The sequence below is a fragment of the Bison bison genome, unplaced genomic scaffold, assembly GCF_000754665.1.
Source record: "Bison bison bison isolate TAMUID 2011002044 unplaced genomic scaffold, Bison_UMD1.0 scf7180017864181, whole genome shotgun sequence".
Classification (NCBI taxonomy): Eukaryota; Metazoa; Chordata; class Mammalia; order Artiodactyla; family Bovidae; genus Bison; species Bison bison.
The window spans coordinates 8238598-8263072 of NW_011494753.1; the positions used below are offsets into that span (position 1 = coordinate 8238598).

Genomic DNA, 24475 nt, shown 5'->3' on the forward strand with positions numbered 1-24475 from the left:
CTGGTAGGCTGCAGTCCATGGGGTCGCAAAGAGTCAGACACGACTGAGCGGCTTCACTTTCACTTTTCACTTTCATGCATTGGAGCAGGAAATGGCAACCCACTCCAGTGTTCTTGCCTGGAGAATCCCAGGGACAGGGAGCCTGGTGGGCTGCTGTCTATGGGGTCGCACAGAGTTGGACACGACTGAAGCGACTTAGCAGCGGCAGCAGCATGGCAGAGCCCAGATTCAAATCAGGGAGTTTGACTTCTACCTTCTACTCCCGACAGCTATTCTGTTCTGATTTGGGTCCTGAACACACTTTTGTCTTTTTTTTTTTATAGCTTGATGTAGTTTTAGAGACCAATCTGGCAACTATCCGGGTTCTGGAAGCAATACAAAAGAAACTTTCCCGCTTGTCTGCTGAAGAACAAGCTAAATTTCGCTTGGACAACACCCTCGGGGGCACATCGGAAGTCATCCACCGGAAAGCACTCCAAAGGATATATGCTGACAAAGCAGCTGACATCATTGATGGTCTGAGGAAGAACCCTTCCATTGCCGTCCCAATTGTCCTTAAAAGGTACCTGAGTGCATATGCCCTTCATGCTTTAGTGTGCTTCTCAACAGATTTAGTGTCCCATTAAATAAGATTCTCCTTTTTAGCCCAGTTATTCCATGAGACCTCCATTTCTCCCCAACCTCGGCTGTAGGAAGTCAGGTGGATAGTGTGGGATAGTGGAGCTTCTTGATGGGGTTCTGTGTCACCAACAGCAGAGAACAAACCTTTCCAGTCCATACTGGAATGCTCTGTGTGTTTAGGGGGATATTTTAAAAGAGAGAACAGAGAAGAAAACAGCCGCCCACCTTCCTGCCACTCAGTACTAACCAATGTTCACATCTTTTGTTTTTTAGTAAGAAAAATCACTTTGTCTTTATAAAATTGATATGTTACTTAAAAAACCTTAGCGTCCCATAAACTTACAAGAATGTCTTCTTTCTCCTAACCAACCTTCAAACCAAGTATAGAGGGGCCATTGAACCCACCTAAATAAGGCTGTAGTATCAAAGAGGAGGCCAGGGCTGAGCCCCAGGCGCCTCCAAGACCGTGGCACTCCTATAAATCTGGTCCTCCCTCTGTATCACCTGGTGAAAACTTATCCGCTGCACAGTTCACACGTGCCCAGATTTTCTTGTTCCTCCTCAGTCTTCCTCTCAAGAGCTGGCAGAAGGTGTTTGCCTTCTTGCCAGTAGTGTTTAACTTTTGTCTTCGAGGTGGAGGATATCCTTCAGTTCTAGTGCTGGTTTTGATTTTATTCTCCTCTCTTCTAGAGAATCAGAGTCAGTTGTTTTCATTGGAACTTCCAAGCTCTGTCTAGAGGAGCATTCATTGTTGTGCAAGTTCTCTGCTCTTTAACATTTACGTTAGCATAGTAACCATTCTCAGAAGTCCTGTAGCGAAGAAACTTGTTTCTCTTTGTTTTAGCTGGCCAAGGAAGAGAATCTACTCTTCTAGGGTATTCTGTGGAATGTTGTTTGAGAAACAACTGTTCTCGGCAAGATTTCTGACTTTGGGATAAATTCCCCATACTAAGTCCTGAATGAGTAGTTTTCTTGTGTATCAGAGTTCAAGACTAGTTTGAATAAATTTACCCCAGAGTTGCCAACAGATCTGACAGATCTGCTGTACCTGTTGACCTTTGAAATAAAGTAAACCTGACATATTTCTTACTTCTAAGCCCTTGTGGGATGAGGTGCTGTTATCCCCTTTTTATGGATAAGGAGGCAGTCTTACATGGCTAATGTGGCAGAGTCAGGATTCCGGTCTGCAATTGTAATATGACTCCTTGCCTTAAAATTCCCTCCTCTGGACTCTGCTGTCTTTCTTTTCCACCCTCCACCCCACTAGGTTGAAGATGAAAGAGGAAGAATGGCGAGAAGCTCAGAGAGGCTTTAACAAGGTGTGGAGAGAGCAAAATGAGAAATACTACTTGAAATCTCTGGACCACCAAGGCATCAACTTTAAACAAAACGACACCAAGGTCCTGAGGTCCAAGAGCTTACTCAATGAGATTGAGAGTATCTATGATGAGGTGAGTCAGGGATCCCAACATTTGTGAGAAGTCTCCAGTCTGTATGCTCAGCATAGCTTTGACTCCTGCAAATTACCTTTGTTATATGAGCATGAGACCCTCCAAGGTTTGTTGATTGTTGCTTCATAGGATAGACTTCTATTCCCAGTTCTTCTACCATTTTAAATCTAAGGCTCACTAAGCTGTTTTACTGGTTTTCCAGTTTTCCATCCTGGTTATAGTTAATGCCCACTGCCACCCTTCCACTTCTCTCCATATTTTCTTCCAACAGTACCTTATATTCCTTCTTGTAGCCTATCTCAACCTTCCACAACTTAAAATACTATCTTCAATCCCCACACTCTTTCTCTCTCTGTTTTTGACCATGCTGTGTGGCTTGTGGGATTTCAGTTCCCCCACCAGGGACTGAACCCAGGCCTTTGGCACTGAGAACAGGGAGTCTTAACCACTGGACCACCAGAGAATTGCCCCCAGACTCTTGCTAATCCTTGTTTATTCAGCATCCTTCAGGATTATGTAGAGTACTGGGAGCTAGGATACAGAGATGAATAAGAAGTTAATCCTTCTTTCTTTGAGCTCATAGTCTTAGGGGATGGATAGAAACAAATAGAGTATGATTGAGAATTTCTAGAAGGGTGTGATCTTGAGTTTTAAACTTTATTATGAAAATATCAAGCATACATGAAAAGGGAGAGAGCAGTAAAATGAACTGACATAAATTTAATTTCCTCTCTGTCTTGCCAGTTTTGTTATATCTGCCACCTTCCTCACTCCCAGAAGTATTTTAAAGGAAATTTTAGACCTCCTATCGTATCCTCCATAAGTACTAATGTAAAATTTTAGAAGATGGTCTTCTTTCTGTCCTATTGTCTGGGAGGTACCATGTCATGGTACCTCCAGTCATTTTGGTATCAAACCACATCTTGCACATTATCTTTTTGTTTCTGGAAGTTTTCGATTGGAAAATAGTGGCCATTATGGTTAGTAGAACATACTGCTGGTGTAATCTTGTAGGTCTGTTTGTTGCTTTTGTAGCTGTCACGTAATACTTTGTCTCTCTCTCCTGGTAGAGGCAAGAGCAGGCTACGGAAGAAAACGCTGGTGTACCTGTTGGCCCACACCTCTCACTTGCCTATGAAGACAAACAGATTCTGGAAGATGCTGCTGCTCTGATTATCCACCACGTGAAGAGGCAGACAGGCATTCAGAAGGAAGACAAATACAAAATCAAGCAAATCATGCATCATTTTATTCCAGATCTGCTCTTTGCTCAGAGAGGTGATCTCTCAGATGTGGAGGAAGAGGAAGAAGAAGAGATGGATGTAGATGAAGCCACAGGGGCGGCTAAGAAGCACAATGGTGTTGGGGGCAGTCCCCCTAAGTCCAAGCTACTGTTTAGTAACACAGCAGCTCAGAAGTTAAGAGGGATGGATGAAGTGTACAACCTCTTCTATGTTAATAATAACTGGTATATCTTTATGCGGCTGCACCAGATACTCTGCTTGAGGCTGCTGCGGATTTGTTCCCAAGCTGAACGGCAAATTGAAGAAGAAAACCGAGAAAGAGAGTGGGAACGGGAAGTGCTGGGCATCAAGCGAGACAAGAGTGACAGCCCTGCCATCCAGCTGCGTCTCAAAGAACCTAGTGAGTGCTAGGGTTGTCGGTCTGCAGAAGGTGTGAGAGCTCGGGGATGCAGGACCTAGTTAGACTCAGGACTGCTTTCTTTTATGTTAATGCATAGAGCACAGGCAGTCCGTAGAGGCTGGCTGGGTTCAAATCCTAGCACTGCAATTTACTGGTTGCGTGACCTTACTTAAACTCTCTGAACCTGTTTCTCTGTAAACTGGAGGTGCTACTTGTTATCTTGTGGGGCTGCTGGGAGAATTGGGGGAAATATGCAAAGCACCCTGTGCCTTGCTTAGATCATAGACCCTCAGTAGCTGGTACTGTGGACACCAAGGAAGTGGGTGTCAGTTACCGTCGTCAGTTTCCCAAATGGAAGGTCTCTCTGAAAGGACAGAGAATGACTGAAGCATCATAGTTGGTTCCACTCCACGACGGAACAACTGTTCGTGCCTGAGACAATTGCAAAAAAAAGAGATGGGGACTCAGGAGATGGTTTGAGACAGCAGAACAGGAATGAAGATAGAAAACTCAGAAAAAGGAAAATAAGGGAAGGTTAAGGAAGCCTCCACATGCTCTACGTGATTCTGTGCTGCTTGCTTCTAGATCTCCCTTCAGGTTGTAAGTTAGGTACTTAAGCTGTTAGCCAAAGCTCTTCTGTGAAACCTTCTTGTGTGTTCTTTAGGAAATAACCCATTTTTGGAATGAATTATCTTTTTTTTCTTAACTGTTAGTCATGTAAGAAGCCCATGTGAAGCCCTGGCCATCTATCTATTGGAGAGCTAATGACCTTGGAAATTAATTCTAAAAGCCTTTATCTGGATTAATCCTAGCTTGAGAGAGACATCTTTTAGACTTCAGTGTGGCGATTCCCTCTGCTTGGGAGGAAACAAGAAAGATGACCTAATCTTGGCTTGACCATTGACTTAACCTGATTTTTGAGGCTAACAGTTTGTTCTTGAGTAATAATGCCAAGCCTCCACTGATCATGGCTCACGTGGTTTGCACCAGTAGAACTCATAGCTTTATTCTGACGTGAAAGCATTTTTCACAGCAATAACACAGCCCATGCCTCTGCTGTGGATCTGAACAAGGTAATGTTCTGTCAGGAAACTCAAGCCAGTTGCTTCTCTTAAATAGTAGTTGTCCTGTTTTGCCTGTCTTGAATGAATCCATCACACTTCAAATAAATGGAAATGGACTCAATTTTTGCTCTCAGAGCCTTTTTTCCCCTGTATAAACTTACAAAGAGGTAGCTAAATGTCAAAGACAAAGAGTTCTCTTTATAATTTTTCTCATTGTAGTGAACTTTTGGTTGAAGTATACAACATATACAGAATTGCGTAGCTCAGTAAGTTTTTACAAAGCAAACACACCTGTGTAACCTGCCCCCAGATCAGGAAACCACATAATCAGTAGCCCCCTTGCACTGCTGTCTGGATTGCCAGCACTGGAGATGAGATTTGCCATCTGCATGTAAATAGGTCTTATTTTAGTAAGCTAAAGGTAGAGCCCTTTCACCTTTCCTCGTGCACTGTTAGTTGCCAAATGTCTGTAACAACTGATAAGGTTTCTATCTGGTGGTTGAGGTGATTCATATGCAGCAAGTATAGATCATTTGATGTAATTTGTGAACTACAGTGTTGGGAATCCACTTTTAAACAAAAGGACTTTGACAAATGCAGACACTTCATTATTCATAAAAGATTAATCTGCCCTCCTAGTTTCCTGTTCTGAGAGGCTTCTCAGTGCTAGTGTTCGGGTCTGTCTGCCTTTTCTCTTCAGCCTTCATGCTTTGTGAAATAGCTATTTGAGCAAGCAGCCCACCCACGTGGGGGATACTCCCTTTGCAGGCTCCTCTCCTAGCAGGGAGCCGACAGCTTTTTGAAGAAACTTCTTTCCTGGGATGTTTTGCTCTCATGTCACGCATTGCCAGCCGTACTGTAAATAAGTGTTTTGGTCAGTCAGAGGGTTAGAGGCCGCTGTTGAAATTGCAGCGTCACTCTCCTTTGATAGACAGTGCTGGGGTTGTGGCCACCTGTCAGATCTCATGTTTGCAGCACACTGAATACTGAGGGTTGGTTCTGTGCAGTGCTTTTCAGGCAGCTGTGGGATTTGCCCTGCCCGCTTCCCATCTTTTCTTAGCAGGGTAAGGCCTCACCTCTCCCCTCTTTCCCACAGTGGATGTTGATGTAGAAGATTATTACCCAGCTTTCCTGGACATGGTGCGGAGCCTGCTGGATGGCAACATAGACTCGTCCCAGTACGAAGATTCGCTGAGAGAGATGTTCACCATTCATGCCTACATTGCCTTTACCATGGACAAACTCATCCAGAGCATTGTCAGACAGGTGAGGGTATGGTGCGGGCGAGGGTTGGGGAGGGAGACAGTCCTCATCTACAGGTGGGGCAGGTTTTCTTCTGGGAACAGACGGGCAGTTTTCTCATGTGATAATGTTAACGAACACATGGTTGTAGAGGGGAGGGAGAGGTTAATGTGATGTTGGATCTCTCCTGTTAACTGAGTGGAAGGGCTGCAGCCATGTGACTGACTGCTTTGCTCAGTGTGCCCTGGGAGGAGGAACCTACCTCACATGTGAGGTTTTGCCCCCAGCTCCTGTCCCATCTTCCCAGCTCTTACGTTATGTACCAGGTGTGAGCTATTTCCTCTTCTGTGAAAAGTGAAAGTGTTAGTCACGTAATCGTGTCTGACTCTTTGTGACCCCATGGACTGGAGCCCGCCAGACTCCTCTGTCCATGGAATTCTCCAGGCAAAAATACTGGAGTGGGTTGCCATTTCCTTCTCCAGGGGATCTTCCTGACCCAGGGATCGAACCCCAGACTCCTGCATTGCAGGTGGATTTTTTTTTACTGTCTGAATAGGTGTTGGTAATTCTATGGACTTTCCTCATTTAACATTTGAAGTTCTTTTTACAGGAAGGGTTTTGTATAACATCTTTTATAATACTCTGTCAGCCTCACTATCTGAGACTCCCTCTGAGTTAGGTTTATAGTTGGCTTTGTGGTTTATTCTTGGGGTACCCTGGGAGTTTGTAGATATGTTGTTCTTTACAACAATGATAATTTTATAGCAAATAACATATAATAGGTTTCCATTCCTTTGCCTTTTGTTCTGAGTTCTCAAAGGTATCAGTCTGTTGTTAGTACGCTTTTTTCTTTAATTAATGAATTTATTTATTTTTGGTTGCACTGGGTCTTTGTTCCTGCACATGAGCTTTCTTTCATTATGGCAAGCGGGGGGTTGTTCTTCATTGCGGTGATCAGGCTTCTCATTGCAGTGGCTTCTCTTGTTGCAGAGCACGTGCTCTAGGGCACACGGGCTTAGTTGCTCTGAGGCATGTGGAATCTTCCCAGACAAGGGATTGAACCTGTGTCCCCTGTGTTGGCAGGCAGATGCCTATTCACTGCCCCGCCAGGGAAGTCCCACTTTTTTCTTTAAAGTGGAAAGTGCCTTCCTTAGGTAAAATCACAAAGGAGTCCTTTGTGAGGTACTCTTGCTTTTGTCTTGAGTTTCAAAGGATGTGTGGCTTTGCACCCGTCTCGTAGGATCTACTCAAAGTCAAGGAATAACTGAATCTTGGCATCTTCACAAAAGTTGTCAGGGAGGGACCTGCAAGTTGAAGCGGTTATTAGGCCTTCCCTTAAGGGGTCTTTATGTTGACAGACAGAAATCTTTACATGGATATAATCAGCTATGGTCATAATTTTTGAGAGGCTAATGCCTATTAATGTTCCCTAAATTTATGTAAGAGTCCACTTACCATACCATGTGCTTATGTTTCTGTTTACAAGTTTGCTGTTGCTGTAGCTAGAAGTAAAGTCTTGCATACTATCAGCTCAACTTTAAAAATCCAATACAACCAGCCTTTTCTTTTTTTGTAAGCCCACAGTTGATTTTTTAAACAATAGATTAGTGATTAGTCCATTTACTAGAAGCACCTGGTGATTATTTTGAGTCAGTAATACATAAGGTCCAGTCTTTTTTTTTATGGAGACAGATTGTATCCAGAAATCCAAATCTAGTGTTTTAAAAACATATGTTTATGCTTCTCAGCTTTACTCCTGAATTGGAGGCATAACATTTCTCCTTAAATCCTTTGCTGTTCTCCCAGAGTTCATTATTGACTGGAGGTCGAATATACATTACAAGGTCAAACCATATATTTAGCTTACTTTTCCAAACTAGTTTAATACAGGTTTGCTTAAGAATACAATAGGCAGTCTCACAAATGTCTAGTGTGGGACTGAAAGTATGGCCAGACCAGGTAGGGACTAGACTAGGAAGGTTTTTTCCCTCTCCAGCATGCCTCTTTTCTGGACATCTTCCCCATCCTCACACTTCTCTCTGCAGATGAACGTCCGGCCCCCTGAGTGTTTTCAGTGCTGACATGACCAACCTTTCCAATCCAGGTGCTCCTCTGTGAAATGTCTGTCTACCAGACACACTCATTGTGTCATTTCAGTTTAGCAGGAGAGAGAATTTGACAAGCCTAACATTGGGTTGGGAGTTGCCTGTTTGTGCCTAGATTTATAATGCTACCCTTTCCAAAGACTGGGTGGGGCCAGAAATCCAAGAAGAGGGTGTGGAAGGAGTCGGTGACCTTTAACAGGGAAGTATAAAAATGTATCTACATAGTAGAGACCATGCTTTGTATACTTTTTTTTTTTGCACTGCTTTTTTCTCTTAAACACTGTGTTTTAAGCTTTCCCCTGTATTTTCAAGTTATAAGCATTATTTTAACAGTCACATTAAAAGCTGTTGTATGGCCTAATTGTAATTTAACCATTTCCAGTTGCTGGCCTTTCTACCACCATCAGGTCACTCACTGTCTGACCTTACATTTTGTCCATTTATCTACAAATACACATACTTGTCATTTAAGACTTTTTCAAATGTTAAAAATAAGTAGTTGTCATAGTTACTAGTGCTTCAAAAAGAGTGTATCTTCCTAAAAATAGAACGGCTCAGTGGTTATGAGAATTTTAAAGTAAAATAAATTGTTATTGCAATTAACATTTTGCTTTCTTTATCTGTTTTTCACAGCCTTTGGCGTTTTTAAGGGGTAAAATTTCATTTGAAGGAATTTTTATTTTTTGATAGATGATATCATCATGACCTATAAGAATGGAATCTCTGAAGGGTTCAACTTGCTAGTCATCAGAGAGTTTAACAAGATAGTCACCGAAGTTACCAGTAGTCAATCATGATTGACATGTATTGAAAATGAGTTAATTTGCATAAAGTTTAAATACTATGCTTTTATTATCAGATATGGAAAAATAGGGAATGTGTTAGAAAGAATATTGGCCTGGGGTCCAGAAACTTGAATATTCGTTCTGACTTAGCTCCTTCAGCTGAGTGCCAGTGACAGATTAATTCAGCAACAGCTTCTTCGAGGCCTGTTGAATTTCTCTTTGTACCAGGGCTTTGACTATAGGAATGGATCTTGTTTTCATGGTTCTCCAAGTTCCCTCTCCTCACCTTAGCACACAGTGAGTTTTCTTATCTAAAATGTACGTTTGTCTCATATATAACAGGGCACCCCTGTCCAGACTGCTTCCCAGGGTAGTTGTGTGGATCAAATGAGAGTATGTGTGAAAGCAAATTATAAATGGTAAAGAAGTGCCATAAAGGTAGCAAGCCATAGAAATTTTCTTTCATGTAAAAAAAAATTTTAAGTGCCTTAAATGGCTTCCCTGGTGGCTCAGTCGGTAAAGAGTCTGTCTGCGATGTGGCAGACCCAGGTTCAATCCCTGGGTGGGAAAGATCCCCTGGAGAAGGAAGTGACAACCCACTCTAGTATTCTTGCCTGGAGAACTCCATGGACAGAGGAGCCTGGTGGGCTCCATGGGGTCACAAAGAGTCAGACACAACCGAGTGACCAACACTAGAACTTTAAATAGTACCACGTTAACCTGAGTTACCTATGGTTTTTCTCTTAAATATATATGAACATTTTAGTCGTGGACCAATGATATGGTTGAAGATTTTGGCTCGGTTATTCTCTAAGAAAATAAGATAGTGATTTTATATGATTAATTTTCTAAAATTTTCAACCAGAAAAAAACCTTTTTTTAACTGAATGATTGGAACCACCAAAGGAAGGCTGAGTGTATGACGGGGAGAACTGTATTTTTGGTTCCTGATGACTTGCCTTTGCTTGATTCCAGCTGCAGCATATCGTGAGTGATGAGATCTGTGTACAAGTGACGGACCTATACCTGGCAGAAAACAATAATGGGGCCACAGGAGGCCAGCTGAACACACAGACGTCAAGGAGCCTCCTGGAGTCAACATATCAGCGGAAAGCTGAGCAGCTCATGTCAGATGAAAATTGCTTTAAGGTGAGAGTTACTCATGTAGTCAGGGAACATGCTGATGCCAGTGTGAACTGTTGGGACTCTACCCTGCAGAAGTCAGAGCCATACCAGGGTGCTTCGACCCAGTGTCTCCACTCCTAGAATGCCTTGGAGTTCCTTTGAACTCATTAGAAGAAATATAAAAAACATGGAAAAGTAAAGTCTCGTAGGCAGTCTGTTTCTTGCCTTTAAAAAAAAATTAGTTCTTATATATGATTTTCATTTTCTCTGAACTGGTTTTTTTTTTTTTTTTGGTATTAAATGCTTTGTGAATATTGTTTAAAAATGTAATCCATGGTCATTGTAGAAAAGATGGGAAATGTAGAGAAAAGAAAAACTAGTTGTCTACAGTTTTCCCCAGAAAGAATCATTGATGGCATTTCTAAACTTTTCTATGTTTGTATATATTTTGAAAGAGATTATACTGGGCAAAGCATTCTGTGTAACTTATTTTGCTCAATTAGCAACACCTCTGGGTCTTCATCTTTTTATGACTATTCAGTATTTTATAAAAAATTATGCCCGTCTCTTTGGACATTTAGGTTGTTCCCAGTTTTCCACCATTATAATAGCTAATTAGAAAAGCCAATAGCTGGAGACTGGGAACAATCTAGATGTCCAGCCCTTAATGGGAATAGTTAATGGCAGCCTGCTGTGTGACTGCTAGATGGCAGATTTTGCAGCTCTTAAAAGTTAATTATATGTTAGTAAAAATACTGAAGCAAATAAAAGGACACAAAATTATGTATATTATTATTGCACCTGTGTAATATGTATAGTTGAACAAAGCCTGTATGTATTAATGTAAGGATAGGTTTAGGTGGCCCAGAGTAAGGTTTGCAGTTGGCGGAGCAGAGAGAGCTAAGCTAAACAAAATTTTAACTTGGTGAGCATGTCCTTTAGTGATCTGACCCTCACTCTTCACTTGGCTGTGTGTGCTTCTGCTTTCAGCCTGCTGTTGGCTTAATTTAGAATCAGAGACCTGGAAATGAGTTTTCTAGTTCAGTCACAGTTGTGATGCTCTACTACCTGAGGACTTTCCCACTACAGAGGAGAGTTCCTAAGCCTTTCATAGTTTTAGATCTATAAATGTTTATCATGAATTTAATGTGTGCTTATTTCATGGTGACAGAATTACCACCCCCACTGACAGTGAGTTAACAGATTGTGTGGTGAGGGCCTATGAAGGAATGGGTAGACTCACCCTGTAGATAACACATTTGTCAGAATAGCAGAGGGAACAGAAGGTTTGGTAACCAGGAATATTGGGTCATCACAGTGACCTTGTTCTTTAAAATGTTTTACATAGAGAATGAAAGTCCATAGTATGAGCATCAAGCAAAGCATAAGCAGCCCTTCAAATCCCCTGCCCAGTCCTGCCTCCAGCCTCCTCTCCCTTCATTTTTTTCTAGACATATTCTCTAGTGCTTTTTAAAAATTAGACATGTTTAACTCTCCATATAACCACTCAAACCCTTTTCTATGCACTTAAATATACATGTGTATTTATGTAGAAATAAATTTTTTAACTAAACTATGTACTTTACATCTTGCTTTTTTCCACTTAATGTCTTAGAATTTGCTCTATTTTGGTTTATATAGACATAACTCATGTTTTTCAGCTGCTGTGTCACACTTAAAACTATGAATGTGCCATAGTTTTTTGTGGTTTGCTTGTTTGTTTGTTTAGGGTATTAGCTCCCTCACCATGGCTCAAACTTGAGCCCCCAACAGTGAGAGCACAAGAGTCCTAAACACTGGACCACCAGGGAATTTCCTGTGCCATAGTTGTGTTTTTTTTTTTTTAAATCATTCCCCTATGGGTGAACGTTTTAAGCTATTTCTGTTTTTACTATCTCAAATAGTGCTTCATTGAACAACATTTACAATTTATATTCTTGTGTGCATGTGGTAATGTTAAGGGTAGAGACATAGAAATGAAATTACTGGGTTAAAAGGGCAGGATATGCATATTTTAGGGCTTCCCAGGTGGTGCAGTGGTAAGTGAAGTGAAAGTCCCTCAGTTGCTTCCGACTCTTTGCAACCTCATGGACTATACAGTTCATAGAATTCTCTAGGCCAGAATACTGGAGTGTGTAGCTTTTCCCGTCTCCGGGCGATCTTCCCAACCCAGGGATTGAACCCAGGTCTCCCACATTGCAGGTGGATTCTTTACTGTCTGAGCCACCAGGGAAGCCCAAGAATACTGGAGTGGGTAGCCTATCCCTTCTCCAGGGGATCTTCCCAACTCGGGAATCAAACCAAGGTCTCATGCATTGCAGGCGTATTTACCAACTGAGCTATCAGGGAAGCCCCGTGCAGTGGTAAAGAAACCGCCCAACAGTGCAGACACTGCAGGAGACAGGTTTAGTTCCTGGGTTGGGAACGTTCCCTAGAGGAAGAAATGGCAATCAACTCCAGTATTCTTTCCTGAAAAATTCCATGGACAGAAGAGCCTGGTGGGCTACACTCCACAGGGTCGCAAAGAGTCAGACACAACTGAGCATGTACTCACATGCATGTTTTAAAATTTAAACTTTAATGGATATTCTCATTTCTCTGTCAAAGTGACAGGATATACCAGTGTGCACTTTGGTAAGAGCATTTATTTCTCTGTAACACTTAGTATTATCAAGCTCATTTTTGACAATTAGATGATTAGAAAAATATTTTAATTCATGTTTCCCTATTTCCTGTTGTCACCCATTTTCCCTCTTCTGTGTATTGTGTACTCATATGCACGTCCTTCACCGTTTCTGGGGGAGCAGGATTGTAGTTCTTTTTATGTACTTTTTCAAATATTTTTGTTATGATTTGTTTGATTTTCTTTGTTATGATTTCTCTGAAATCGATTGGTCTTCCCCTTTGTCTTGTTTTTCAGGGCCCAGCTAAGTGTCACTTCAGTAAAGTGGAATCTTTCTCAATTCACTGAGCAGGGAATAGCATATTGCTCATGTTTCTAGAATAGTACCTTTGTAGTTATTTTGTTGTAATGTAAATATAGCTATTTGTATGTATTCTTTTTCCTTTACTAAATTAAGTTCCTCCATGCAAGAAACTGGGGATTTCCAGTGGCTCAGCTGGTAAAGCACCAACCTACCACTGCAGGGGATGTAAGAGGCACAGATTCGATCCCTGGGTTGGAAAGATCCCCTGGAGGAGGGCATGGCAACCCACTCCAATATTCTCTCCTGGAGAATTCCACGGACAGAGGAGCCTGGTGGGCTGCAGTCCATGGGGTCACAAGAGTCAGGCACAATTGAGTGCACATGCGCACATGCATGTGTGTGTGCACAAGAAACCATGCTCTCTTCTGAGTGTGCCCCTGACAGATAAATAGCAAGCATTCAGTGACTTGACTTTGTGTTAGTTGAATGAAGCAAAGGAGGTATGTAGAAAAAGGAGAGGAGGGTGGTGTCCAAATGGTAGAGGGTCTTCATAGCCATAGTAAGTAAGAGGTGTGAATTTTGTTGTGGTTGGTGAGCAGTGAGGCATTTTTAAGGACTAAATAGCCCACTGGATTTGAGCTTTCAGGAAGATCAGTTTAGTAGCACTGAGTAAGGAGAAGGGGAGGAATCGAGGCATATTTACAACTGGAGGCCATTACCAAATTGGGGTGATGGACGTGGGCGGTCTAATGATAAAGCTAGTCAAGCCTTGGAGTGGTGCGGAGGTCAGAGAGTTGGGGTGAAAACATGGTAAAGGACCTAGCAAGATATGTGTCAAACACGTGAGGAGCCAGTTGGAGTGAAATCGAGTTCAGTTTTAGGCATGTAGAGGATGCTCTTCTCAGTGTTACTTTGAAGGGTGGCTTCCTTACAGCCATAGGACAGATCTTGACTCTAGGTTATTCATCCTAAATCCAGGGGGTTTTAGCAAACTCCTAGAAACAGTTTTTTTCAAATCTATTTTGAAAGTAATTATGTTTGTGTTTATATGTGTATATGTTATATTCTTGTCATTTTAAAAAATTTATTAGCTAAGAGGAGTTTTTAAAGGCTGCTCTAGAAAAACTGTGAACCAGAACTGGTTTCTGGTTCTGTTTGCTTATTGACTAGCTGTGTGGCCTTGAGAAATCAGAACTCTGAATTTTAGGTTTTTACCTATGTAAAATGAAGAATGTTGAAATAAATGATTCTCAAGCTTTTTTTTAATCTCTGATCTTTACCATGTAATTCTGATAGTGATCTTTTTTTATGTTTTTAATTTTAATTTTTTTGAATTATGAAAGTATGATAACACATTTACAGGAAGTTTGGAAAATATAGAACAAGGTTACATACAGTTCCACTATATATTATAATTATATTTTTAAGTAGATAAGTTCAGTATCAAACTCTCGAAAATTAATAGAATGAGTATACAGAGAAGTAGAAGGATATAGTAAAGCACTGTGAACCAATTCAATGTAATTACGATTTATACAGTTTTCATGTTAAGAGTAGGATACAAATTCTATTCAAGTTCCCACAGACTGTAAACTTGGAGACACTGAAGCATGCTATGCTAAGTCGCTTCAGTCGTGTCCGACTCTGTACGACGCCATAGTCGGCAGCCCACCAGGCTCCGTCGTCCCTGGGATTCTCCAGGCAAGAACACTGGAGTGGGTTGCCATTGCCTTCTCCAGTGCATGAAAGAGAAAAGTGAAAGTGAAGTTGTTCAGTCGTGTCCGACTCTTAGCGACCCCATGGACTGCAGCCTACCAGGCTCCTCCGTCCATGGGATTTTCCAGGCAAGAGTACTGGAGTGGGATGCCATTGCCTTCTCCAGGGACATAAAACAAGGTGCAAAGCTTTGATGGTCTAAAGGTAGTGAAAACATAGAGTCTGTTCTCTTATCACTGTGGAGTTAGGATAGAGATCAATCCGATACTGATTTATCTGCAGCAGTTCCTCAGGATAAGGGCGTTGAGAGTCCTGGGATTCCCAGCAGGGAACTCTGTGTGCCATCACCACTTGATACTTCTTTTGTGCAAAACATGACTTGGTTTTGCCCCTATCGGTGTATTGCTTTTAAATATGAATTTTTAAAAAAATCACACAAATAATATTAGCAAAACTCAGAATTTCAAATATCATTGGTTTCATTGCAACAGATCACTTCTTAATGTTGATGGTTTGTGTTCCTTACCCCATGGTATGTGTGATTTCTTGGGTAGTTTTTATTGTGGTGAAACGTGATTGCTGCTATCTGTTTGATGTTTTCCACTTCAGTTTGGTATGGGAAGTTTCTTTTTAAAAAAAATAAAAAACACTGTAGACTTGTTTACATCTTTGCATTAAGTTCCATAAATGAGATTATCAAGTGAAATGGCATTGACGTTTTGTGGTTCTGACTTTTGAGCACTTTCTGATATTGATTACTGTTTTAGCTAATTCAAGAAGTATGAAACATGAAATGTCAGCAAGAAGCTCTTATATTTCATTTTGCTGGTAGCAAGATGAACAACCTTTGCCTTTTAATCACCTCTTAAGCTTTTGAGTATCTTCCTCATCTCTTCAACTGGAGCAAAATTTTTTTTTTAACTCTCTTGCCTCCCCACTTCTCAACCCTTGAGAATCTAATTACAGCTTTGGAGATGGTCTTTTGTTTACACTAAGGTTTCTTATTTGCAGCTTATGTTCATTCAGAGCCAAGGCCAGGTTCAGCTGACAATTGAGCTTCTGGACACAGAAGAGGAGAACTCGGATGATCCTGTAGAAGCAGAGGTATGGATGAACATACTGCAGAAACTGTGCTGAGAGTGTGTTGTGCTCTGAGAGTCTGCGTAGGGACTGTCTGCTAGAAGCCCAGCCAGCATGAGCCTGTTTAAGGGTCGGGACCTGATGCTTAAAGTATAGGTCGTGTCAGCCATGTCTTCGACTGAAGAGACTGCCTGGGGGTAGATTTTTTTTTGGGGGGGGGGAGGGGGTAGATATTTAGAATTAATGACAGTCTCTCATCTAGCTTTTAGTAAAGCCCTCTCCTCAGAGGAAATCTCATGGTTGGCAGCTTGTTTTTCTCCTAAAGCGTAAGAAACAGCAAATGAGGTGCCATCTGCCCAGTATTATCTTGATTCTTTTGAGTCATGTTTACTTTCTGTTGGGATAGATGGAGCCAGGAGTTCAGTCCCACAGAGTAGATGGAGAGTGAGTCGGTTGTCACAGCTGGGTCTAGCAGATAATATTAATGAGAGAGGCAAGCATCGTGCAAGACATTGAGGGCATATGGAGGGGAGGAGACAGTTGTTTTATGGGAATATGGATGTCGAATCTTTAATTTTTTAAAAAAGTTTCCAGAAATTCAGATTTTGATGTGAAAGGTACTGATTTTCAAACATTTGCCACTATACATTTTGTTCTTTACAAGAACCCTCTGTGGGGAAATAAAACTTGTCAGTGAGCTACCTTCTAACCATTTACGACTTCTGATAACTCTAAAGTGTCTCAGAGAAGCTTTAAGTTTTGCATTCTCACAGCTTTTTTAAACTGTGTTTCAGTACCACTTAACAAGCATGTCATTATGGGAAGAGATTTTTTTTTTTTTGATCTTGAAATTTAAGGATTTCAGACGTTTCAGTCATAGAATTTGCTAACCCACCTGTTGAGGTTGGAGTTCAGGTTTTTTGCCTTCCCCACACCCATGTTGTGTTCACCCTTCTAGCGCTGGTCAGACTACGTGGAGCGATACATGAATTCTGATACTACCTCTCCTGAGCTTCGTGAGCATCTGGCACGGAAACCAGTATTTCTCCCACGGTGAGTGAACCATGTCGTGTATCGGCAGCAGGACACTTCTTTCTGCGTGTCCAGGAACGAGGAGTTAGCTCACTTTTAGGTTCTTAGTTTTCATTTTATCTATTGTTCTATTTACCGAGGACAGTAATTTGAAGTTTGTGTGGCTTTTACACCGTGCTCTTACCTGGAGCGTATGCCCAAGCATCAGGGAGGTAAGAGTTTTAGGAATCAGTAATAACTTCCCTTTAGAAATATGTGTCAGAGTCTCCAGGGTTTGATGATTCACTGGGAGGACTCACAGGACGCAGTCATACCCACAGTAATGATTTGCCATAATGAAAGGATACACAGCTAAATCAGCAAAGGCAGAAGGTGCCTGTGACAAAAATCAGAGGCGCAAGCTTCTAGAGAGTCTGTGGCTTCCATTGGAGTCACAAGGACACTCTTAATTCCTCCAGCAGCAAATTACAATATGTTTGAAATGCTGCCTACCAGAGAAGCTTGCTGGAGACTTGGTGACGTGAGTTTTTTTATTGGTTGTTAGTCCTGTAAGTACCCTCTGCCTAACTTGTACCAAAATTCCAGACTTCCAGAAGGAAAGCGGGTTTTCAGCTTTCCATTTACTTTGTACAAACAGTTTAGGTACAGTGAGGCACTCTTAGCATTTAGAGAATAGTGGAAACTCTCCCACGATCCACAGTCCCAGAACCCACCCAGGGGACAACCTTGTAAGCAAGGTGTTCAAAGGATGGCAGCCTTAGTTAGGCTGGCTGTGTTGCTCTTAGCAGAATTTTTGAAATTTCCTCCCTGTATATGGGGAAATTGTGTATGTTGGACCTCTATCTGAAGATGAAAACAAAGTTGCAGAAGTAGAAAACAGGTTTTGCTGTAGTTGAGCAGCTTTCTTCCTTTTCCAAAGTTTGGGAATTGAAATCTCATGTCTTATATTCCCAGAAAGGTATTATGATAGTGTGATTAGACTCATTCCTGATTGGAACATGGAAAGAGGTGTGAACAGAAGGACGCTGCCAGCTTCTTCTACTCCTTGAGTCATTTAGCAGACTTCAAGCAGCTGCTCTGTGCCAGGCCCCTTTCTCAACAAAACAGATTTAGTCTCCATGCTTATGAAACAGTACGAATAAACATAAGATCGTATATTTCTCACCAGATTGGCAAAATTCTTAAAAGATTTGTAAACTGTATTATAGCAGGTGTAGGGAAGAGGGGAGCGACTTTCACATACTTTAGGGGGAAATATTGATACAATCATTCTGAGATCAGAGCAGTTAAAATGCAGAAGACTTTACCCTGGACCTTTGGTTTTTAATAATTTGCCTTACAGCTATTATTACAGCTGAGGTTATTTTTCAGTCTTTTTCTTTGAAACCCTTAAATTCTTAGAGATTGAATACCCGCCAAAGCTCTTGTTTATGTGAATTATATATAGTAATATTTATCACATTTAGAAATTAAAACTGAAAAATGTTTATGAATTCATTAAAAAACAATACTAGATGCATTCCATGTTATTTTCATAAATAGAATTTTAATGAAACAGTGCTTCAAATTAGTGAAAAGAGTGGCATTGCTCTGCATTTTTGTGACTGTTTCAGGTCTGGCTTGGGATAACAACTGGGCTCTCAGAGCTGCTTCTGTATTCAGTCTGTTGCACTGCTTTGTTTGGTTGTACTATGTGAAGAAAATCTGGCTAGAAAAGGAAGTATTTTCATATCCTTTCAGATAATTGTAGATATTCTTTGATATGACAACAAAACTCTCCAAGTAGTAGTTTCTTAAAGGTTAGTTGCAGTATCACTGAAAATACCAACAAGCCTGTCAAAATCCATTCGCTTATCTTGTACTTTGAATTTTTTCTTGCATGGTTTTATAACTTCATACAGTCAGTTATTTGGAAAATGTGAATTCACTGAGTTATGCAGACCTACCATATGTTGACATGTTTTCCTTTTACAATATTCCCACCCCTGCCTCCACACCACCCCTGAAAAAAGCCACATTTAAAAAAAAAAAAAAGCCACATTTACTAATATTGCCGTTGACTTCATCAGTCACATCTTTAAGTAGTGGGAAGTTGTCACTTGTCATGCTGGCCGGTACCAATTTATCAAAATTCAGAATTTTACTTGAAATCTGAAAATTTATCTTTAACAACAAATATGCTCAGTTGTTTTTCCTTGAGGTACCAGGCTCCCTTGTTCATTTTTGAGAAAATATCTGCCAAACATCCCAGACTGGCTAGTCAGCTATTCTTCCGGGTAAAAAGTGTGAACATTTGCAGTTCAAGTGGTGCTCAAGTGCTTTCCTTCATGGGTGCATTGTACTTTAGCATACAGAGGTGCTTTATATGTAGTTCCCATTTCATCACCCAGCATATTAAAAAGATGTGAAATAAGGGGTTTTAATTTCATAAGAAATGTTACTGCTTCACAAGGACATTCTTAAGTCAGACCAGCTTTCCTTTTGGTTTAATTGCCAGTATGTGGCCAAAGAGTACAAAGATGGCTAAGGAGGTTGGTGCCACCATCAGCTTTTTTTTTAATCACTGTTATTTTTATACCGCTAATGCTAATGTTAGTACTTTGTGTCTTGTTTTTTTAGAAAGAAAGACAATGTTTTAGTATTATGAAAATAGTTTTGATCTCACAACTTCCTCAAAAATGTCTTGGGCCCTCCGACAGTCCTTGGACCAAAGAAATGCTGTTCTACGGAAATGTATATGCACAAAGATATTCACTGAAGCAGTTTTTAATAGCAAAGTGTAGGAAACAATAGAATTGTCAAGCTGACAACCATTCTCTGCTTGTTGTTAAGGGGATAAGCTCTAAATACCTGCCAAGGTATCCACTGATGTGAATTATCTTTTTTCATACGTAGAATGGCACTGATTATGTACCGTCTTTGGGAGAACTGAAAAAATAGACATTTGAATAATTTTTTGTGCTCTGTGGTTCAGGTGAAGAGCCCTGATTGATTCCTGTTAAGGAAATGTTAAATTAAGACATATTTCTCTGTAGCAGCTAAAGAGAATGACACAAATCTATGTTTAATGAAATGAAAAAATAAAACCTTTATGGCATTAAGTGAAAAATTGAGAGAGACCTAGAAGATTTTAAGCCAAAACTGCTAACAGCGGGACTTCCTTGGTGTCCAGTGGTTAAGAATCCGCCTGCCAATGCAGGGGACAGTAGTTCAATCCCTGGTCCAGGAAGATCCCACATGCCAAGGGGCAACTAAGCCCATGTGCCACAGACACTGAGCCCGTGCTCCACGACGAGAGAAGCCCCCACAGTGAGAAGCCGGCGCACCACAACTAGAGAGCAGCCCCCAACGCTGCAACTAGAGAAAGCCCACGTGGGGTCACCAAGACCTAGCGCAGCCAAAGATAAATAGATTTAAAAAAACAAGAACCCAAACTGCCTGGAGAAGGAAATGGCAACCCACTCCAGTGTTCTTGCTTGGAGAATCCCAGGGATGGGGGAGCCTTTTGGGCTGCCGTCTCTGGGGTCGCACAGAGTCGGACACGACTGAAGCGACTTAGCAGCAGCAGTGACTATATGACATCCAGCTGAAGACTAGCCAGGGGGATACTCTTTCTGCCCCCTTCTGATGCCTATGTCAGAAGCTTTCTCTGTCTCCTTTATAGTTTAATAAAACTTTATTACACAAAAGCACTGAGCAATCAAAAAAAAAAAACCCAAACTGCCAACAGTGGCTACCCCTGCCAAGGCAAGTGGGATTTTGAGAATTGGGGTAAGGGGTAGTTGGCAATTTCTACCTTTTATCCCATGTATCTCTGCAGTTGAAAAAAGATTTTTTTAACAGTGAAACCATTGAACATTTTTTTAAATGTATGTAGTTGTGATCAGCTTCATGAAGGCATATAAGAAGGAAAAATTTGGGGGCATTCATGGGGATCTGCATCTGGAGGAACTCTCACACTGCAGGGCTTTGCTGCTTTGTAGGAATCTGCGGCGGATCCGGAAGTGTCAGCGTGGTCGAGAGCAGCAGGAAAAGGAAGGGAAGGAAGGAAACAGCAAGAAGACCATGGAGAATGCAGATAGCTTGGATAAACTGGAGTGTAGATTCAAGCTGAATTCCTACAAGATGGTATATGTGATCAAGTCAGAGGACTACATGTATCGGAGGACCGCCTTGCTGCGGGCTCATCAGGTGAGAACCAGTATTTGGAATTTCTCCACACGCCTCCCTCCTCAGCCAGTACCAGGATGCTGTTACAAAGTACCACAGACTGCATGACTTAACAACAAAAACTTACTATCTTAACACTTGTAGAGGCTGGAAGTCCAAAGTCGAAGTATTGGCAGAATTGCTTCGAAACTTCTGAGGACTGTGAGGGAAAATCTGTTTCTTGCCTTTCCTAGCCTCTGGTGGTTTTCCGGCAATCACCAGCATTACGGGGCTTGAATAGTTCTGCCTTCATTTTTACATGGTATTCTCCCTAAGTGTACATCTGTCCAAATTTCCCCCTTTTTAAAGAACGCCAGCCATACTGGATTATGGGTCCACCCTCCGACAGTATGAGCTCATCTTAACTAATTGTATCTGCAACAACCTTATTTCCAAATAAGGTCACATTCTGAGGGGTGGAAGTTAGGATTTCTGCTTGTGAATTTGTGGGGGGACAGCTTAGTCAGTAACAGCACCTTCTAGTGAACAGAAGCTTCTAGTGAAGCTACTCCCAGCATTCACAGTTCCGGTAGTATTGCTTGTGTGAGTCCTGTCTGTGTTCACATGTGAAAGTCCTAGTGCTGTTATGTACCAGGTATTGTGCCTGAGACTACAGCCACGAGATAAGAGCATATAAGGTAGTGTGATGATGTGCATTTCCAAGGAAAGAGATGAGGTGATCAAGGGTGACTGGCACACAGAGCCCTGCTTTTGTTGGGAAGACCTCTCTAAGGAGGTGACCCCTGAGGCCTGTAGAGTGGTGAGGATCCAGCCTGGTGCAGAGTTGGGTTGGTACTTTTTAGGCAAAGGAAACAAGCAGGTGCAAGGCTGGGAGGGAGGAAAGGACTTCACGTGTTCAAAAAACTAACATCAGTTGTGGGGGACTTGCTTGGTGATCTAGTAGTTGAGGCTGCACACTTCCAGTGCAGGGGGTGCATGTTCAGTCTCTGGTCAGGGAACTAGAATCCCAAATGCCAAATATGGCAGGGCCTTTAAAAAATAAGTAAAACATCATCGTGTTTTGAGCCATAGGGGAAGTGGGATGCATGAAGTTGGAAAGGTGGGCAGAGGCCACATTACTTATTTTTACAGGCTATGGTTTGGATTTTGAGGTACATTGAGACTTTGTTGACAAAGATGTAGACTGATGGGAGTGAGCGAGCGCACCAAGTTGGATGGGCAGAGACCACTCACGAGACTGCTCATCCAATTGAGAGATGATGACTGCCCAGACTACCAGGGTTGTAGAGGGATTTTAATTAGATTGGAGGGACTTCCCTGGTGGTCCAGTGGTTAAGACCCTGGAGCTTCCAGTGCAAGAGGCATGGGTTTGATCCCTGGTTAGGGAACTAGGATCCCATATGCCATGCTATATGCCAAAAAAGGATTGGAGATATAATTGTCAGGATGTGCTAATGATTGGATGTGGGGAGGTTAAGAGAAAGGAGAACATTAAAGATGCTACCTGGTGGTTTTTGTTTTTTAATTTTGTTTCTTTGTTTATTTTGCTTGAGTAACTGGGAAGCTTAGGGGTATGTCTGTTAACAGGAAAGGGTTATTACCAGGTTTGGGAGGCAGATCAAAGGACTACAGAACATTCAAGTGGGAAGCACAGGGTGGGCAATTTAATGTACTTCTCTCTCGGTGCTGTGTGTTATATGTCTGCATGTCTGATTCAAATGATGTAGGGAGCTGGGAAACACCTAATTCATCTTTGTATCACCTTCCCTTCCTTGCTTATGGGCACCAACAAGTACGTTGGAGGTAGGAACAAAAAACCTCCACTGAAGATCTGCTGTGCCCAACAATCTGATGGACAGAGTGGGATAACAGCAGGAAGGGATAGTGGGTTTTAAACCCTTTGCCTTGCGCTGTGACAGAAATGACCAACAGCCTCATTGTCTCACTCAGGGTACATTAGAATCGGCTGGGTTGCTGGTTTAAAAATACAGGTTGATGGAAACAAGGAACTCTGTACACGTTTTTTCCAAGACCTCCTCCTTCCCCAACACGCCACCACGTGGTGATGCTGCAGACTAAAATCGAGAAAGCACTGAGCTAGTTCTGACCAGACCTTGGGTTGGCATTTCTCTGGGGGCTTTATGATCTGTAACTTGAGCCCACATCTTTCCTCTGCTACTTTAGAAGAAAATTGGATTTTGTATTTGAAGGGTTTTTTAGTCCTAGTTCATGGAGGATTTCTTCTTTGTTCTATTTTTCAGTCCCATGAGCGTGTAAGCAAGCGGCTACATCAGAGGTTCCAGGCCTGGGTAGATAAATGGACCAAGGAGCATGTGCCCCGTGAAATGGCAGCGGAGACCAGCAAGTGGCTTATGGGTGAGGGGCTGGAGGGCCTGGTGCCCTGCACCACCACCTGTGACACAGAGACCCTGCACTTTGTGAGCATTAACAAGTACCGTGTCAAATATGGCACAGTGTTCAAAACCCCGTAACTGCAAAGCCAGAGCAGATAACTGGAGGGGGGTGGTGTGTGTGGGGGGGCGCGTGTACTCGCACACACTGAAGAAACAAGGAAGATGCCTTTCAAGCCTCACTGGGCCTCTCTGGGACATGGCCACCTGATCTGTGCGTGGCTGGTGCAACCTGGCACCAAGTGGGCTACATATAAGGAACGTGTGATCCCTTACAAAGCCGGAGTTGGAACTTTTCCCAGGGGTTTTGGGTATTAGCCTGCCCTGGAGGGGAGGAAACCCACGCAAGCACAGGGACACGCAGCTTGCACACACCAGCAGAGCGGAGACTGGAGCCTTCTGGGGCGACCTTCAGTGAGGGAACCGGATGCTGTTCACACCTGGACTGGATGGGCGAGCATCGACTGACAGACTTGAGGAGTCAACGCTTAGATGGATTGTAACTCTGATGGTCACTGCTCCTTTCCTCTTCCCCCCAAAAAGGAAAAAAAACTGGATTGGATTTTTTCTCCTGGTCACTTGAGCACATCTAGATCACCCATTAGGTTTTCTCTGGGACCTGCAGTTTGGCTTTGGGATTGATCATCTTGTGGATTTGATTCCTGATGAAAGCTTGCTGCCCACCCTTTCTTCTCTCCTCTGGTTCTCAGCCTCAACAAATTCAAATCAGTCGTCCTTTTTAGCTCCCGTGGAACTGTTTTGTACCTGCTTCTTTACTAGTCTACCCTAGTGCCATCCACCAGCTTTACTCACACACACACACAAACACAATTTTAACTTGGTTTTTCTTTTTTTTTTGTAAATAATGTACATACTGTCAATTTTTTATTAAAAGAAATATGCTTTGATGTGCTAGCATAACTGCTCTAGCTTCTTGTGTACCATAGTTCTATGTGGCTTCAGGTTTAGTACCTGTGAACAGGTGTACAAGACATTTATTACACTTTTTACCAAAGGGAGTTACCGTTGTAGTACTTTTGTGTAAAACTTGTCTTCCTTCTTGCCCCAACTTTTTTTTTTTTTTTTTTTTTAAATAAATAAA

General features: G+C 42.0%; 1 protein-coding gene across 3 annotated transcripts in view; it reads left to right on the forward strand.

The window, feature by feature from the left end:
- Positions 1-23935, forward strand: part of SIN3A (SIN3 transcription regulator family member A) — a 66746-nt gene extending 42811 nt beyond the window's left edge. For all 3 annotated transcript variants that reach the window (XM_010843322.1, XM_010843324.1, XM_010843323.1), the window contains exons 13-21: positions 324-562; positions 1889-2072; positions 3143-3716; positions 5877-6046; positions 9888-10061; positions 15692-15784; positions 16719-16813; positions 20776-20983; positions 23224-23935. In XM_010843322.1, the coding sequence (XP_010841624.1) occupies positions 324-562; positions 1889-2072; positions 3143-3716; positions 5877-6046; positions 9888-10061; positions 15692-15784; positions 16719-16813; positions 20776-20983; positions 23224-23454 (1968 nt within the window). In that variant the 3' untranslated portion in view covers positions 23455-23935. The remainder of the gene's footprint in view (positions 1-323; positions 563-1888; positions 2073-3142; positions 3717-5876; positions 6047-9887; positions 10062-15691; positions 15785-16718; positions 16814-20775; positions 20984-23223) is intronic.
- The last annotated feature ends 540 nt before the right edge of the window (positions 23936-24475 follow it).